The sequence below is a fragment of the Drosophila serrata genome, unplaced genomic scaffold, assembly GCF_035046125.1.
Source record: "Drosophila serrata isolate PLE 108 unplaced genomic scaffold, ASM3504612v1 contig_217, whole genome shotgun sequence".
Lineage (NCBI taxonomy): Eukaryota > Metazoa > Arthropoda > Insecta > Diptera > Drosophilidae > Drosophila > Drosophila serrata.
In genome coordinates, this window is record NW_028257115.1 from 3,653,034 (window position 1) to 3,667,642 (window position 14,609).

Genomic DNA, 14,609 nt, shown 5'->3' on the forward strand with positions numbered 1-14,609 from the left:
ATATAATTTCCCGAATTTCCTCAAGTGTACCTGCATTTCTCTGAAATTCGTTGGAATTGGTAGTGGAGCATGCAAAGGCTTTTAATTTTGTCCCGCACGTGGCCACAGTTGGCCACAAACAACAGCAAAAAAAGAAGGGGCGAAAAAAAAAAGGAAAATCACAAGGAAAAGCTAAAGGCGAAGGCAAAGGAAACGCCAGAGAAAAGCGCCATGGTAACGCAAAGTGAAAGGTGTGCGGCGCCATATTTCGCACATAAATTGTATGCCAGCTCCGGATCCGGGTCCGGTTAAAAGTCCGGATTGTGGGTATGTGAGGAAAAAAGGAGTAAAGGGGTTTTAAGGGTACAAGGATACAAGGGTTTAAGGGTAAGGAGACCAAAAGGCAGCTGCACGAGATGGCGTCGCATGCATGGTTGCATACGCAAAGCATTTACGCCAACGCCTCGCCAGTTATGGACTCCGGAGAAAAGCGGAAAAGCGGAGGTCTAAAGATTCTCAGTGCCTGAGAAATGTTGGAGCACATACACATAACATACTATACATATTTATACATTATATGTAGCCACATATGTGGGTGGGGAGTCGGTGGCTTTGGGCAAGCTGCGTGCCTCTGCATAAAATAGATTTCCATTTTGATTCGCTGGCAAAGGCAAAAGGCAAAAAAAAAAAAATAAAATGCCTGAGAATCTTGCGGTGTGTAAAGATATCTCCTGGTTACCTTTTATATACAGAGTACCTCTTTTTTATCAGGCGAAATTAAAAGCATTGGAACTATGCATATTCTGCAGGGCTATAAATCCAATGATGCAATTATGGAAAATAAAGATGAAGAGGGGAAGATATTTCTACGGGAACTTCATAGGTTTTCTATAAATATTTAAGCATAGTTCTAGACTTTAAAACTTGTTTATTTATATGTAAAATACATCTTATTTTGCATTGCAAACATAAACTTGCAAGTTAAACTCTAGAACTTGCACATATTGCAGGATATCCCCTGAAAAATAGATCAATCACTGCTGCAAAGCATAGAATATGCCATGGGAAACCCTACAGACAGTTTTTCCCTCCCATTTCCATAGTGCATGATTTTTTGCTCCTTCAATTTCCTATATTTCCTATATATTTTTTTTCGCCTTACACATACCTCTCTATGTGTGTAAAACCTTTGCAGGACTTAAAAAATGCCTCGTTGGCTGCGATAAATGTGCCCATGGCTCCTCGTTGTTGTGGTTTTGCCTTAGGAGCAACAAACCCCACACACACTCCCTCCTTATTCGCACACACTCACACACACACACACTATGCACAACAACAACAACAACACGTGCTGCTTTTTCTACGGTTCGGTATTTTGAATTTTTATTATTTGCAATTTGCGTTAATGTTGTGGAAAAAAGCATGTGGCTGTTATGGCTTTGGCTTTAGCTCATGTCCTTCGTGTCCTTTTCCCCCTCTCTTTTTCTTGGCATATTGAATGGCCATTTGTGTCACACACACACACACTTGTACTATAGTTGTATGTGTAAGGGAAAAAAGAGAGAGAGAGAGAGAGAGAGAGAGAGGGGCACACGCACACACTAATGACCTTTTCATGGCCGCTTCCATCCAGCGGATGAATGCAAGAAATGTGGGCAAATTATGGGCCCGACAGAGGATCCTCTTTTGCCTCCTTTATCGTCCTTTTTTCCCGCATATCCATATCCCCATAGTCGTCGTCGTCGTCGTAGTCGTTATTGACAAAATGATTTGTAAACATTTTGCGCATCATTAGTTGACGCTGCTCGGAAGATATGGCCTGCATTTCCCCCCCATTCTGCCATTTAACCGATTAAAATCGTGCATGCATCACATTTCCCAGGGGGAAAGCGGAATGGTTTTCCAGGAAAAACACCAAGGAAAAAGTGGTATCTATATTCATATTTTGTAAATATGAAATTGTCTTCTTGTTCGGGTTTGTATGGAATTGATTATTAACATGAAGAGTTTGTTTTTAAACTATTTTAAGAGTTTAAGTTTACTTTTTGTGTGGAATAGTAAATCTAACAAGAAATGAAGCTAACTTCGGCACGCCGAAGTTTGTATACCCTTTGCAGATTGAAATTCAATCACTAGGAATTAATACAATAAAAATTATATATATTTATGTTAAAAAACAACAAAGTAATGCCTGCTCTCATTCCATTCACCTTTACATTTTATATTTCCAATGAGACAATGAGACCTTCCCTACGCTTCTCAAAAAACTAAATTGTGTTTGCCTCTCATTTACTCTCTCTTAAATATAATACTTTCTTCGCTTTCACTCTCTCTCAAAAAGTGCCCTCCTCTGCGATTCTCAACCGGTGTACTTAAGCACCGTAGCAAACGCAATTATTTTTGTTCTTCTTCTTGTTCAGTTTAAAGTTTTTAATTAAATTTGAGTTTAAATATGTTATATTTTTGATCAATTTTAAGGACTTATCACATTTGTTTACCAACTCAAATTCTCATTCTTCAAAAAAAAAAAAACAATAAGACCTTCCCTACGCTTCTCAAAAACCAAATTGTGTTCGCCCCTCTTTTACTCTCTCTCTTAAAAATAATACTTTCCTCGCATTCACTGTCTCTCAAAAAAGTGCCCTCCTCTGCGATTCTCAACCGGTGTACCTAAGCACCGTAGCAAACACAATTATTTTTGTTCTTCTTCTTGTTCAGTTTAAAGTTTCTAATTAAATTTGAGTTTAAATTAAACCTCTGCCTATTATAAAATCTGTGTTAAATCAAAGTTTTGTACGACAATTCCTACTAACAACATTCCGCAAAAATAGATGGTACTCCACCAAGCCTGCAAAGAGAGTGTAAGTACCAACAAAAACAACGACGGACATTTACAAATTTCAGTTCATCATAAAAAAAATTCGATCACTAGTAATTAATACAATATAAATATATATATGTTTATTAGTGTTTGAAGTTAGTAACTGATCATACATATGTATTGGTCATAGATTCTTAGTGATCCTTGATATTTACTAATCATAGTTACTTAATGTTCATAGGAACTTACTGTTGACAGATGCTTACTGATCCTTTTCATTTAAATTGTAGAGTATAATAAAATGGCTTTATCTCAAATTTGGTCAAATTCTGTTGAAAACTGAAAATGTTAAAATTTTTTTTGTAAAAATTTTCCGATCATTCCTATGACAGCTATATGATATAGTCGTCCGATCCGGCCCGTTCCGACATATATACGAGTGAGAGTATATAGAAGGCTAACTACAAAGTTTCATTCAGATAGCTTCAAAACTGAGAGACTAGTTTGCGTAGAAACGGACAGACGGACAGAAGGACAGACGGACATGACTAGATCGACTCGGCTGTTGATCCTTATCAAGAATATATATACTTTATAATGTTGGAGATGCCTCTTTCACTGCGTTGCAAACTTCTGACTGAAATTATAATACCCTGCAAGGGTATAAAAATTGTATAAGGTATATAAATGGTAAATTTCTAATGAAAATGTTCCAATAATTATCTAAAGATTAATATTAATTTGATGCTTAATTGCTTATTTCTGAAGGACTTTTAGGCTCTCCAAGTAAAACCTTCAAGTCTGTCTCTATTTCCTATAAACATCATGACTTGTTTTTAGTTGTTTTTCTTTCTCTGCTTAACCCCTTTGCACCTGCTTAATGTTAGACTCTTTGCTGACACCGCAAAAAGAGGCAAAAATAAAAAGATAAACCGCTTCCGGCTTCAATTGCATCAATGGAATGGAATGAAATGGAATGGCGAGTTGCCTTGAGGAGGGGAAAAAAAAGGGGTAAGGGTCGAGAGGGAGGGTTGGGAGGCTCAAGGCAAATATTTGCTTAAATTTGTGCTGAGGTTAAGCTCTTTGTGTGTGTGTGTTTGCCTTCAGAGGCTCCTCTTCTCTCTACAAAGAGTTGATGACATCCAGTGGCCTCCGCCGCAGTCTGGGGCAGTTCCATCCGCTTCGGTTCGCCTGTCCCCTGACATAGAAAAATAGTTGCGGGGAATGGCTGAGAAATACTAGGGAATATATATGGGGGTATAGAAGTGAAGGGCCGAGCTGCGTTTTGACTGCATGCCAAGGCTGATACTCCGCTGGCGATGCTGATGACGCAAGCAGTCAACCACACGGATGTTATTCATGTGTGTGTGTGTGTGTGTGCAAAGGAGCCTTGCACAGACAGAAAAAAAAATATATATGTATATATCACAAAAATCGTACACACATAACCTGCTGGTCCAAAACTTTATATAGCCAATCAAGATGGAAGCTGATAAAGTCAGAAAGCCAAAACTTATTAGCCAGAGATCTTTGGGGAAGTCGTAAAAAAACAACTTTAAGATGGCCAAATGTGGCTCTTTCCCTCTCAAAAAAACAAATCATTTTCTAAAGATAATAAAAAAGGAGGAAAGAAAACTAATTTTGGGAAGCTGAAGCTTAAATAAAATATCCTTGCAGATTGCAAATAAATTATAGGATTGAATAAGACATCTATCATAACTAAGCTTAAAATATTCGCACTCTTTGAATCGAAATTTATCGATTGTTTTATAAGAAATTTTTTTCGAAAAAGTAAATTTTAAAACACTTATAACTAGGCCAAAAAAGCATCAATTTCAATTCGGAAAGTTGTCCTATGCTAGTTTTTACTACTAGCTTAACAAATCTGGGTACTCTATTTAAAATTTAAACAAATTCAAATTTTTATTAGTTTTTGAAAAAATGAACGAACCCCTTAAAAAATGTACAACACTTTGAACATTTTTATTTTTGTTCTAAGTTAACCAGATCGATTCGCCGGTTGATGCTGATCAAGAATATATATGATTTATGGGGTCAGAAATGATTTTTTCGATGAGTTTTAAGCCTCTGATCAAAAAGATAGTACCCTACAAGGATATAAAAATTAGAAAACAAAACAATGTTAATTCTCTTAAGTTTCTTCCATAAAAGAGCGAGCTTTTATTGTTTAGTTAAAATTTTCATTAGCTAAAGCATATAAACCCCTTAAAATGTTGTCTAAAACTGTGTTTTGAAATTTGTAATGTGCTAGATTCGGTGTAAGATTGTTTCACAATATAACATTTTGTAGCATAAGCATTTTAAGTTCTTAAAATACAGCAAATATCTTACATTATTATTTTTTCCTTTGTATTTCTTAAATTCCTGTCAACTACCAATTTCCTCTCCTCTTTTTTATATTTTTGGTTCGCTTTCACCAATACAAGTATGCAATAACCAATCAAATCTATTTTTATTTGCTCAATTTTCTCATTGTGCAAAAAACTTTGAGGCCTCTGGCCATTGACAAAAAGTTGCCTGCAGTCCCCAAACTGTTCAGTTTTGGCCTGGTCTGTTCAGTTCTGGCCTGGTCTGTTCTGTGCTGTGCTGTTCTGGCAGTTGTGACAAGTGGCCTCCAACTGGGCGAGAAGGACGAGTGGCTGCAGCTCTCCTCCCTGCGGGAGTAATCGGGCATTACGCAATCCTTTGCGGCATACTTCTAGGCTGGCCACGATAATTGATACCCTTTGTTGTCCTTTAGGAAGTCGCCACTTGACGGCAAATCAAATTAGCGAACAGAATTGAAAACTTATTTATGCATGAGAGGCCGCTAATCAGGTTTTTGAAGAGAGACAGACAGAGAGAGAGAGAGAGAGGAGTAATTTAAAATTCAATTAACTAGACGCACAAACTGAAAGGGTTTCCCTGCGAAAATCAATCCGTTCCCTCTCCAATCCTCTCCCCATCGAAATAGATAGATGTAATACTCACTATTCAAAATCATATTCATGTACGCATTCAATGCAAGCTGAGCCGTTGATGAAAAGCCTTTTAACTCGGCTACAGCTTCTTCGAAGGGGGCTTTTGTCTTAAACGGTTTGTCAACTAAATGCATGATTGATTAAATGAAATAAAAGCTACACACACACACACACGTACGCACACCTGCCACCGCAGATAGAATGCAGGATATTCCAGCATGTGTGTATATGTTCATTAATAGGCTTTTGTCTTTGCTCACCGCAAAAATTATTGCTGCTCAAATGCACTTGAATGTGGCATTGTTTTGGTCCTCATGCCGAGGGTAAGAGGCAGGCAGGCAGCATGCACTTCAGACCGCAAAATCCTTAAATGCTGCATTAATGACCACCCACACAATGACCTCACTTGTACAGGAGCTCTGTGTTGGTCCATCGCCTGCTCCTTCGATGATATCACAAATTAAATACACTTGCACGTTAGCTTAACTCGAAATTCAACAAATATTGAGAGGCAAGGCGACGGAAGGGGCGTGGCAGGCATCTGCAGGACTCTGGATTGCTGTGTAAGCACGTGTCTGGGTCGAGCACTTGACAATCAGCACTCACAACAGCCCGGCAGGACAGGACGAAAAGGCAATGGCAGGACGACAAAGGATGCCAAATTCGAACAGTGGAGCCCAGCAGATATACAAAACTTGAATTAAATCAGTTGAATGCAAAAGCAACATGTAATAATTAAGTTAATGAATATATTATAATATATATATTCAAGGGTTAAAGGATCCTTAAAGTCCTGCATCAGTAATAATATCTAAATTCGATAGTCACTTCCACTGTGCCACCAGCTGGTCTGAGGGCTTGTCTTGGCTGTGTTTGGCTCTTGGGATGCCGCCATTGTCATAGCTTGTTGCTATTCCCCCGCATCCTTTTGGTCCTGAAATCGACGAGGAATATTGACAGTGCGGGCAGCTGTTAATACAACGCAAACTCTACATTTTCGGCTATATCCTATATCCTCCATCCTGCCGTTGGTTGTTCGTTATTCTTGCCAGAGTTTGCACGTATTATCGCATGTGTTTATTTGTCAACACACACCGCTTCGTTGCTCCAAGCCGTCGCATTATGCTTTTACCACCAAAAAAACAAAAAAAAATGTATTTATCGCACTTTAAAAGGCATAACATAACTGTTGCAGCCAGCACACATGGCGTATGATTAATTTCACCGCCTGCAATCCATCAGTTTTTTTTTGGGTAGAACATGTACTATATACCAACCGCTTCATGCGGCAGTTTAACCATAACGATCTGACATTTTTCACATTATTAAAATCACTTGCGAACAAAGAGTGATGAGCGCAGGAAAAAGTTTAATGTGAAAAATATCACGTATACGCAGTGTATGGCACGTTAAAAATAATGTTCCGCATAAGTGCAAAACATTTCCTTATAATTTTTACTACTCTATCGAGACATGATGATGTATTGGGGGACTGCATCAAGGATAAGTAAAAATAAACAGTGAAAGACTTACCGGTGCACATAGGAAAGCCATTTCGTTGCCAGTCCCCCGGTGTAAAATGCGAATTATCCTGCGTTCCTTTGGATGCTGCTGACTAAAGAACTTTTGGATTCGAATTTGGTTTCAAAATCCTCCGCAGTCAAATCCAATCTTTGGACCAACGTGTCGTCTTAGCTTCCACCTTTCTTTTTCTTCCACTCGCTTCACTTTATTCACTTTTCTTTTTCTGGCAGTTGGCAAATAGATATAAAAACTAGCGACGCACTGCTAGAAAATATGCATTTTTAATGCCATAAATTAGTTTTGCCGGGTAGCTGCAAAAAGAGAGAGAAAATAAAGCAAAGTGTCAGAAGTGCTGGAATGAAACAAGCTCAACTCTGCAGAGTGCCTGCAGCTTTTTTTATGGCGAAGTTTACCCCTAAAAAGAGGTTTATATATATATAAATTTTGAGCTCTAATCGCCAGATTCCATTAGCGTACCAGCTTTAGTTTAAAGCTTGCAGTTACTATATAGAATAATGCTTAAAAGTTTATAAAATACTGGTACTTTTAAGCAAGAGAAACTAAATAAATTGATGACGATTTAACAAAGAAAGTGTTTAAGAAAATATAAAGTAAGGAGAGTCCATGCTAGAGGTAATCCTCATTCTATAAAGTCTTGAAAACATTACCTCAACTTCTCTACTATATTATAATATATTATATATTACTTTAACCCAAATAAAAGTACTTTTTAAAGCTTTGTTTCCGTAAAGTTTAAAGCATAATTAAGTGTTGTGCAAAGTCGACACTTAACACTCTGGTTTAAAAGATTTTCACCAAATTAATTTGCACTTTTCATTGCTGGCTTTAAGCAAACTCACTGCCAGAAAACCCAGTCACCGAAATCACATAACCGCATTGAAATTAATGCTGTCAGCACGTCAGGTGGAGGGGTTACATCCTACATCCTCAATCCTTTTTTTCCCACAGGTATATGGCGACGGCGGCTGCCAACTGGCAAAAGTCAAATTAAATTCTATTTTTAGGCGCCCAAAATGTTGGCAAACCCTTTCTATCCCCAACCCCTCCCCACTTTTGCTTCGCAGGTTTGTTAATTACTCCATGAATTTGATAGTTTTCCATCAGTGTGGATCACATACGGGGTCTGAAGCTGATGCTGATGCTGACGATGATGATTATGTGGAAAATGAATATGCAAATGGGAGGGAAAACCGTACGAGTGTATATATGTATATAGGAGAGAGAGAGTGAGCTCTCGAGTGTATCAAATTCGGGGGTTGCGGCCCCACAGTTATGGATACCAATTAGAATCTGGTTATCTGGCATCGGCACAGCGGTACAGCGATGATTTCGGTATGAGTCCCGCAAGCGTGGCACGAACTGAACAAGGAAAATCTCTTGCAACCGAAATGAGCTGGAAAATTCAAGGGGGGGACAGAGAAAGCTGCCAGCGATGAATGTGAATGCACTGGGGGAAAATGGTAGGGATAGCAAATGCTAATAGTTGCTTTAAAATTGGTAAAAAAAAATATAGTGTCACACAAATACATTTTCCTTTATCTCTAAGTTCCCTAAACTTTATCTTTTTTGTAGTTTCCCATTTTTTTTGCTGTGTGGAAATTGTAGTTTTTCCAGTGTTGGCTCTGCATCTGGGCTAATGATGCGCATGATGTGGCGGCATTGTCCTCGTCTTTATCCCTTTAGCTACCACGCCCATTTGCAAGGCCCATCAACTTTACTTCATCTGGATCTGCTGCTGCCTCTGCAGCTTCATCTGCAGCACTGCATTTGCTTTATCCTTAAGCGAGTCCTGGCATCCTGGCATCCCCTGATGAAGGCTGACTTGACTTAGCTTGGATAGCCTCCAACTGTGCGCTGCACTGCATGAAATTAATATTAAGCGCAGCAATGCATTAAAGCTGCTTTTAGCTTCTAGATTTTCCTGCCGCCAGGATTTCCACACACACACACACACACACACACACTAACACTAATACAAAGCCGCCGCTGCTGCTGCTGCCTCAGCTCGGTTTCCTTTGTTGCAATGTGTTTATTGTGAATTTTATTTATTGCTTTGCGGTCGTGGCGGTTATTAAAATTGCCACTGGCAATTTGTAATCATTAGGCATTCATGCTATCTCTCTCTTTGACTTTATGCTCCCTCTCTTTCTTTCCTCTTTGTCTAGCCCTCTCTGTCTTTTAATGGTTTTGCTTTGCATAGTTTTTGGGCGCCCATTTGACAGGCGGCTGACAAAAGTCAGTGACATTTTAACCAAACTAATACCCATGCACTTATGCAAATCTCACACAGACACTGCAGCCTCCAAGGGAAAGAGATGGGTAGAGAGGGAGATGGAGAGAGAGAGGGAGAAAGAGAGGGAGAGCGAGGGAGTGAGTGGGTAAGGGAGACAGATGCGATGCTGGCACTGCCATTTGCACATTTAACGTCCTAGTCCTTGTTCTCGTCCTCATCATCCTTCCCCTGGCTTTGCTCTTTGTCTTTCTCCCACCTCTAGTTTTAGCTCCATCTTTCCCCATCTCTCTCTCTTTCCCTCCCTCTCTCTTTCGCACTCTCTCTTTCTCTAGTTGTCGTGGCAAAATTTAAGTGGCCACTTGACTAAATTAATATGACACTGCAGCAAGTGCAAGTGGCCAGGACTTGTCCTTTTTCCCACCCACTCTCCACTATCTGCTGGTCTCTGTTCTCCTACTCCTTCCAGCATTCGCTTAACAATATGAATAATTATGACGAAACTATGGTTACCTGATTTTCACACAGGCCAAAAAAATATTAAAAAATTTAATGTTTTAGAGTCCTTTAGGTTCATTAAAATTAACTGTGTTTAGTAAAGATTATTACTGATAACTTAAAAGGTTGGAAACAAATAAGGGACCTTTTCTATACTAAACATCACAGTAACATAATATAATTACGACTTTGTCATTTAAATATTTATTCACTATTTCCAGTGCATTTCTCCAATAATCCATCAATAGAAATTAGCAAGATGCATAGCTTACACAACCTTTTGAGGAATTTTGCACCCAATAATTTAACAAGAGATTTTCCAAGCCCCAGCTGGAAGGTATTCATCAACACAGGTGGCACCCAACGTCTTCTTCTGTCAATTGCCTTAAATGCAATTTAATTTTCCACCTGATGATGTCCTCTATGTAAGGCCTTTGCACTTATGTGTCCTTCCACAGGAAAATAAAGTAACAACCACAACAAATACAGCAGCAGAAGAAACTGAGAAAATCCCAGCTGGATTGTCGCCGTTGCAAACTCTTCTTTCTTTATATTTTTTTTTTGTTGTGTCGCCGCACAGCCTGCGTCCTTCGCATTTCGTCCTTTTACCACCCACTAGGAAAGCCTCCATTCAAGTTCCTGTCCTGTATCCCAGTCTCTAACCTCTTCCCTGTCCACATCTCGGTGTCACACTTGGCTCGCAGTTTTGTGGCCAGGCCAGAGCTATGAAAATAACCATAAGGCAATTGCCCGGGCGGGTTACAGTCCTTGGTCCTTCGTCCTCCTCGTCCCCTGTTTACTGTCTCCCGTTCAGGAACCCCACCGCCCTGTGGTGGCACTCATAAGCCTTGAATGGTAAATGTCAAAGTTACTCCTTAGCGTAACATTCGACACATCGGGCGTTGAGGTGTGAGTGAGTCCTTCCCCCAACCCCCCTCAAGTGTGTGTTTGTGTGTGTTGATATACACTCATATGTGCACTGAGGTAAAATCAAGGATTGGGTTCCTTATAAAGGATATAGTAATTGAAGAGAAATGCATTAAATTGCATTTGAAATGTAAGAAATTAAATCTTATTTGAATTTGTGTAAATTATTTCATCTTTACTTTGTATATAATAGTAATTTTATGCTAGTTTAGCGCAGTGCATAAGCTGGGCGAGGTCCTGTGCCCAGCCAGGATTACATTACACTAAGTTCTGTGCAAACACAGTTGGCGCAGTTCATTAACATGTTACATGGAGTTCAGTCGGTCTGGGGACTTGACTCCACTCCGTTCCACTTTGGATCTAGGGATGTAGAATGTAGTACGATGAAGAATGTGGAAGGATGTGGGATATATGGTATGAGAATGAGGGATGCTGGGATGCTTCTGTTTGTCTGTGCAAATGTATGCGTAAGCACAATATGCCAGCCTATCTGGCTTTCTCAGTGCAGAAAAAGGTGGCGTGGTGGGGGTGGGGTTTGCAAGGATATACTCGTACATCCTTTATGCTTTCTTTTTCCCCGATGCGGAAGTGTTGCCCCCACAAGCTGCCTCCTTTGCCACTTGAAAATGGAGCAGCTCAAAGCGTTCCATTCCGAATGGTTATATACACACACACATGCTCCTTGCCACACTCTCGAGTGTGTAGGTTTTAGTCTAAGCTGTGCATTTAAATGTGAGGCATTAATAATTAACAGAACCGAGCTTTTGCGAATGCAGCTTCCAAGTAGAGGAAAGGCTCTTCCCCTAATTAGGCGGCTTTCTCGGGGAGAGTGGACCACTGATCATCATCATCATCATCATCATCAGCTCTATTCTCTAGTTAATTTGCAGTTTTAATACGTTTTCCACTTGTGGCCAGTTAGGAGACTGGGATAAACTTTTAACCGAAATAAGGCAGCCCAAAATTTCATTTTGCACAGCCTGCAGGCGAAACGTCCTGAACCCTGAACCCTGAACCCGCCGCCTTTTCTAACCTCTTCCCTGGGGGCACTTGCAACCAGCAGCCGTTGCATACTTTGCGGCACAAACAAAACCAATCCCCACAACAGCCGCAAAGCAGCCACGCCCCCCTCCCGCACCATAGAAATGTGTGTGTATATGTGTATGTGTTGCACGTCAATGAGTCCCGAAACAAAACCCCAAAAACAACTCATACACCCATAGGCACACACACAAAACTGAGCACCACACACTCAGACAAGGATATAAATGTACACGGGGAGAAATTATTGGAAAATAGCCCTTAAGAAAGCTTGAAAAATGAATTATTTTATTATAAAACTATTTGAGAATTATTTTTGAACACCTTTTGTATGGGTTTTGAATGAAAATGTCTTATTTTGTGGGCGCCAAGTTATCAAAAATAAACATTTAAATAGGTTTCCTATACCAAAACAAAATATTGAAGGGTTTGTCATTAAAGTTATTTATTCAAAACGTTAATTCAATTCATAAATTAACCATTGTCGCATCATTGGTATCCCCTTTTCAGGGTCAAAAACTGAATATTGGAAAATATATATATAAAAGAAATAATATATATCCCAAAAAAAGCTTGTAAATTAAATATTTTATTTTACAATCATTTGAAAATTATTTTTGAACCCTTTTTTTATAGGATTTAAATGAAAAGTTCTTATTTTATGGGCGTAAAATTATTAAAAGTAAAATTTGAAAAGGTTTTTACCAAAACTAAATATTTAAGGGGTTGTCATTAAAGTTCCTTATTTAAAACGGTAATACAATTCATTAATTAACCATTTTTGTATTATTATTTTCCCCTTATCACGGTAAAAAACTGAATATTCTAAAGCATTTCAATAGATTTTTTCAGTATGTCCTCACATTGCACTTTTTGGCTTACTGTTTTCTATTCTCAAATCCCAAAATCACCCATTTTTTCAAATGTGCATCGCTGCTGGCCATTCGCTGCAAGGCAGGCCTTAAAACTCGCAGCAATTCGTTTTAATGAATCCATCTACATCAAGAGCCAGAGCCAGAGCCAGAGCCAGGGCCAAAACCATAGCCAGGATCCACAGGATGGCCGCAGAATGCACTGGGAAATGAAGGAAGCAGCAGGATGTGAGAATGCGGAGCGGTGGCACCGAGAGTGGTTGCATCTCCAGCCGGAGAGAGGAACTGATTGTATCAACTTCCTAAGTGGATTTTGCAGTCCAACTGGCATTAAGCTCTTGGCCGCAGGTAATTTCGTATGAATGAAAAGCAAAAGTCTGCCACTACAACAACAACAACAACATTTCCCCCCCCCAGAGCTCTGTTTTCGTATTCGTATTCTGCAGTGTTTTCTTGCACCGTTGCAGTTTTTGTTTTGTTGCCGAGCGACAATGACAGGACGACTGACTGGCAGGACGAGAAGCATTGCTCTGGACTCTAGACCACGGACTAAAATCCTCATTCCATTTTCAAGCATTTTTGCCTACAGTAGAAGATCGAAATATAAACAGTTTAAACTATATAGGAGTTTAATTTGATGTTCAGCTTTTAAATATTGTTTTTTTTTTTCAATTAAACTTTCCAACTTGTTAACCGCATATTTAAATATTAATTAGTTCAATTCAATTACAAAACACAATACTGGGTTGCAAATTAAAGTTTTACAACGTTTTTAAATTAGTTTTTTCATATTAAAATGACATTTATATAAACCATGCTTTGATTACATTTTAAAGGCTTTGAAAACATGTGAACTAAAAAAATAATTAAAATAATAATGAGGGGAAGGTTAATTAGCAAAAAGCTGCACTTACTGCATACTTTTACTCCATAATTTAATGGAATCCTTTTGGGAAGGTCCCTTATTTATCCTAAAAAACTTCTAATTTCTCCTTAGAAACTACTGATTTCTTTTCAACTAAATCCTCACTGTACATGGCTATGCATATGAGCAGCTTCCATCTCCATTTCCCTGAGGACCAAAGGACCTAACTACCCGAATCTCCCCTAGCGTCAAATCTCTGACATTTCATGCCTTTTTGAGGTTTTCTGGTCGCGAGCTTCGCTGTCCTTGCTCTTATCCTTTTTCTTTCCGTCTTCCCCCCTCCGTATCCTTGCCGCTTTTGTAGTGACATTGTCTTTCAATAAACATTCATTCCTATGACCATGGAGCGCTGGGAATCCGCCAGGACAATCCTCCTTGGTTCCGTTATGATTTTTGTGTTTGCCTGTCGAAACTTTGCTCGTCCTTTCAGCTGCTTTCTGATCCTGCCGCCACTTGCCCCTTACCCTCCGCATATATATATATGCGACTTTTCCTGCTGTGGCTTTTCGCACTCATGAATTTTTAAGCGGCATCTCTGCAGTTGCCAGAAAACAGCAACTAACACCAAGTCCTTCTTCCTCCCCCTTACCGTTTTGGTCGGAAAAGTTGAAATAGTTTCAATGCAATTTTGATGATTCGATGTTTGGGGGAGAGGAAAACTGCTGCAGTTATGCATTGAAAAGGACCTTTTGCAGGTGTTTCATAAGCAAGGAAATAGCTGTGCACTTGGAGTAAGTATAATATTAATTTTAAGATAATTTTCATTGAAATGAGTCAAAGATTGAAATAC

General features: G+C 39.2%; 1 protein-coding gene across 1 annotated transcript in view; it reads right to left on the bottom strand.

Moving 5' to 3' along the window:
• LOC110178592 (Glucose transporter 1) overlaps positions 1–14,609 on the bottom strand; it is a 98,028-nt gene that overhangs the window by 27,927 nt on the left and 55,492 nt on the right. The window contains 1 exon segment of the mRNA XM_086829786.1: positions 7,315–7,616. Within this exon segment, the coding sequence (XP_086685912.1) occupies positions 7,315–7,324 (10 nt within the window). The 5' untranslated portion in view covers positions 7,325–7,616.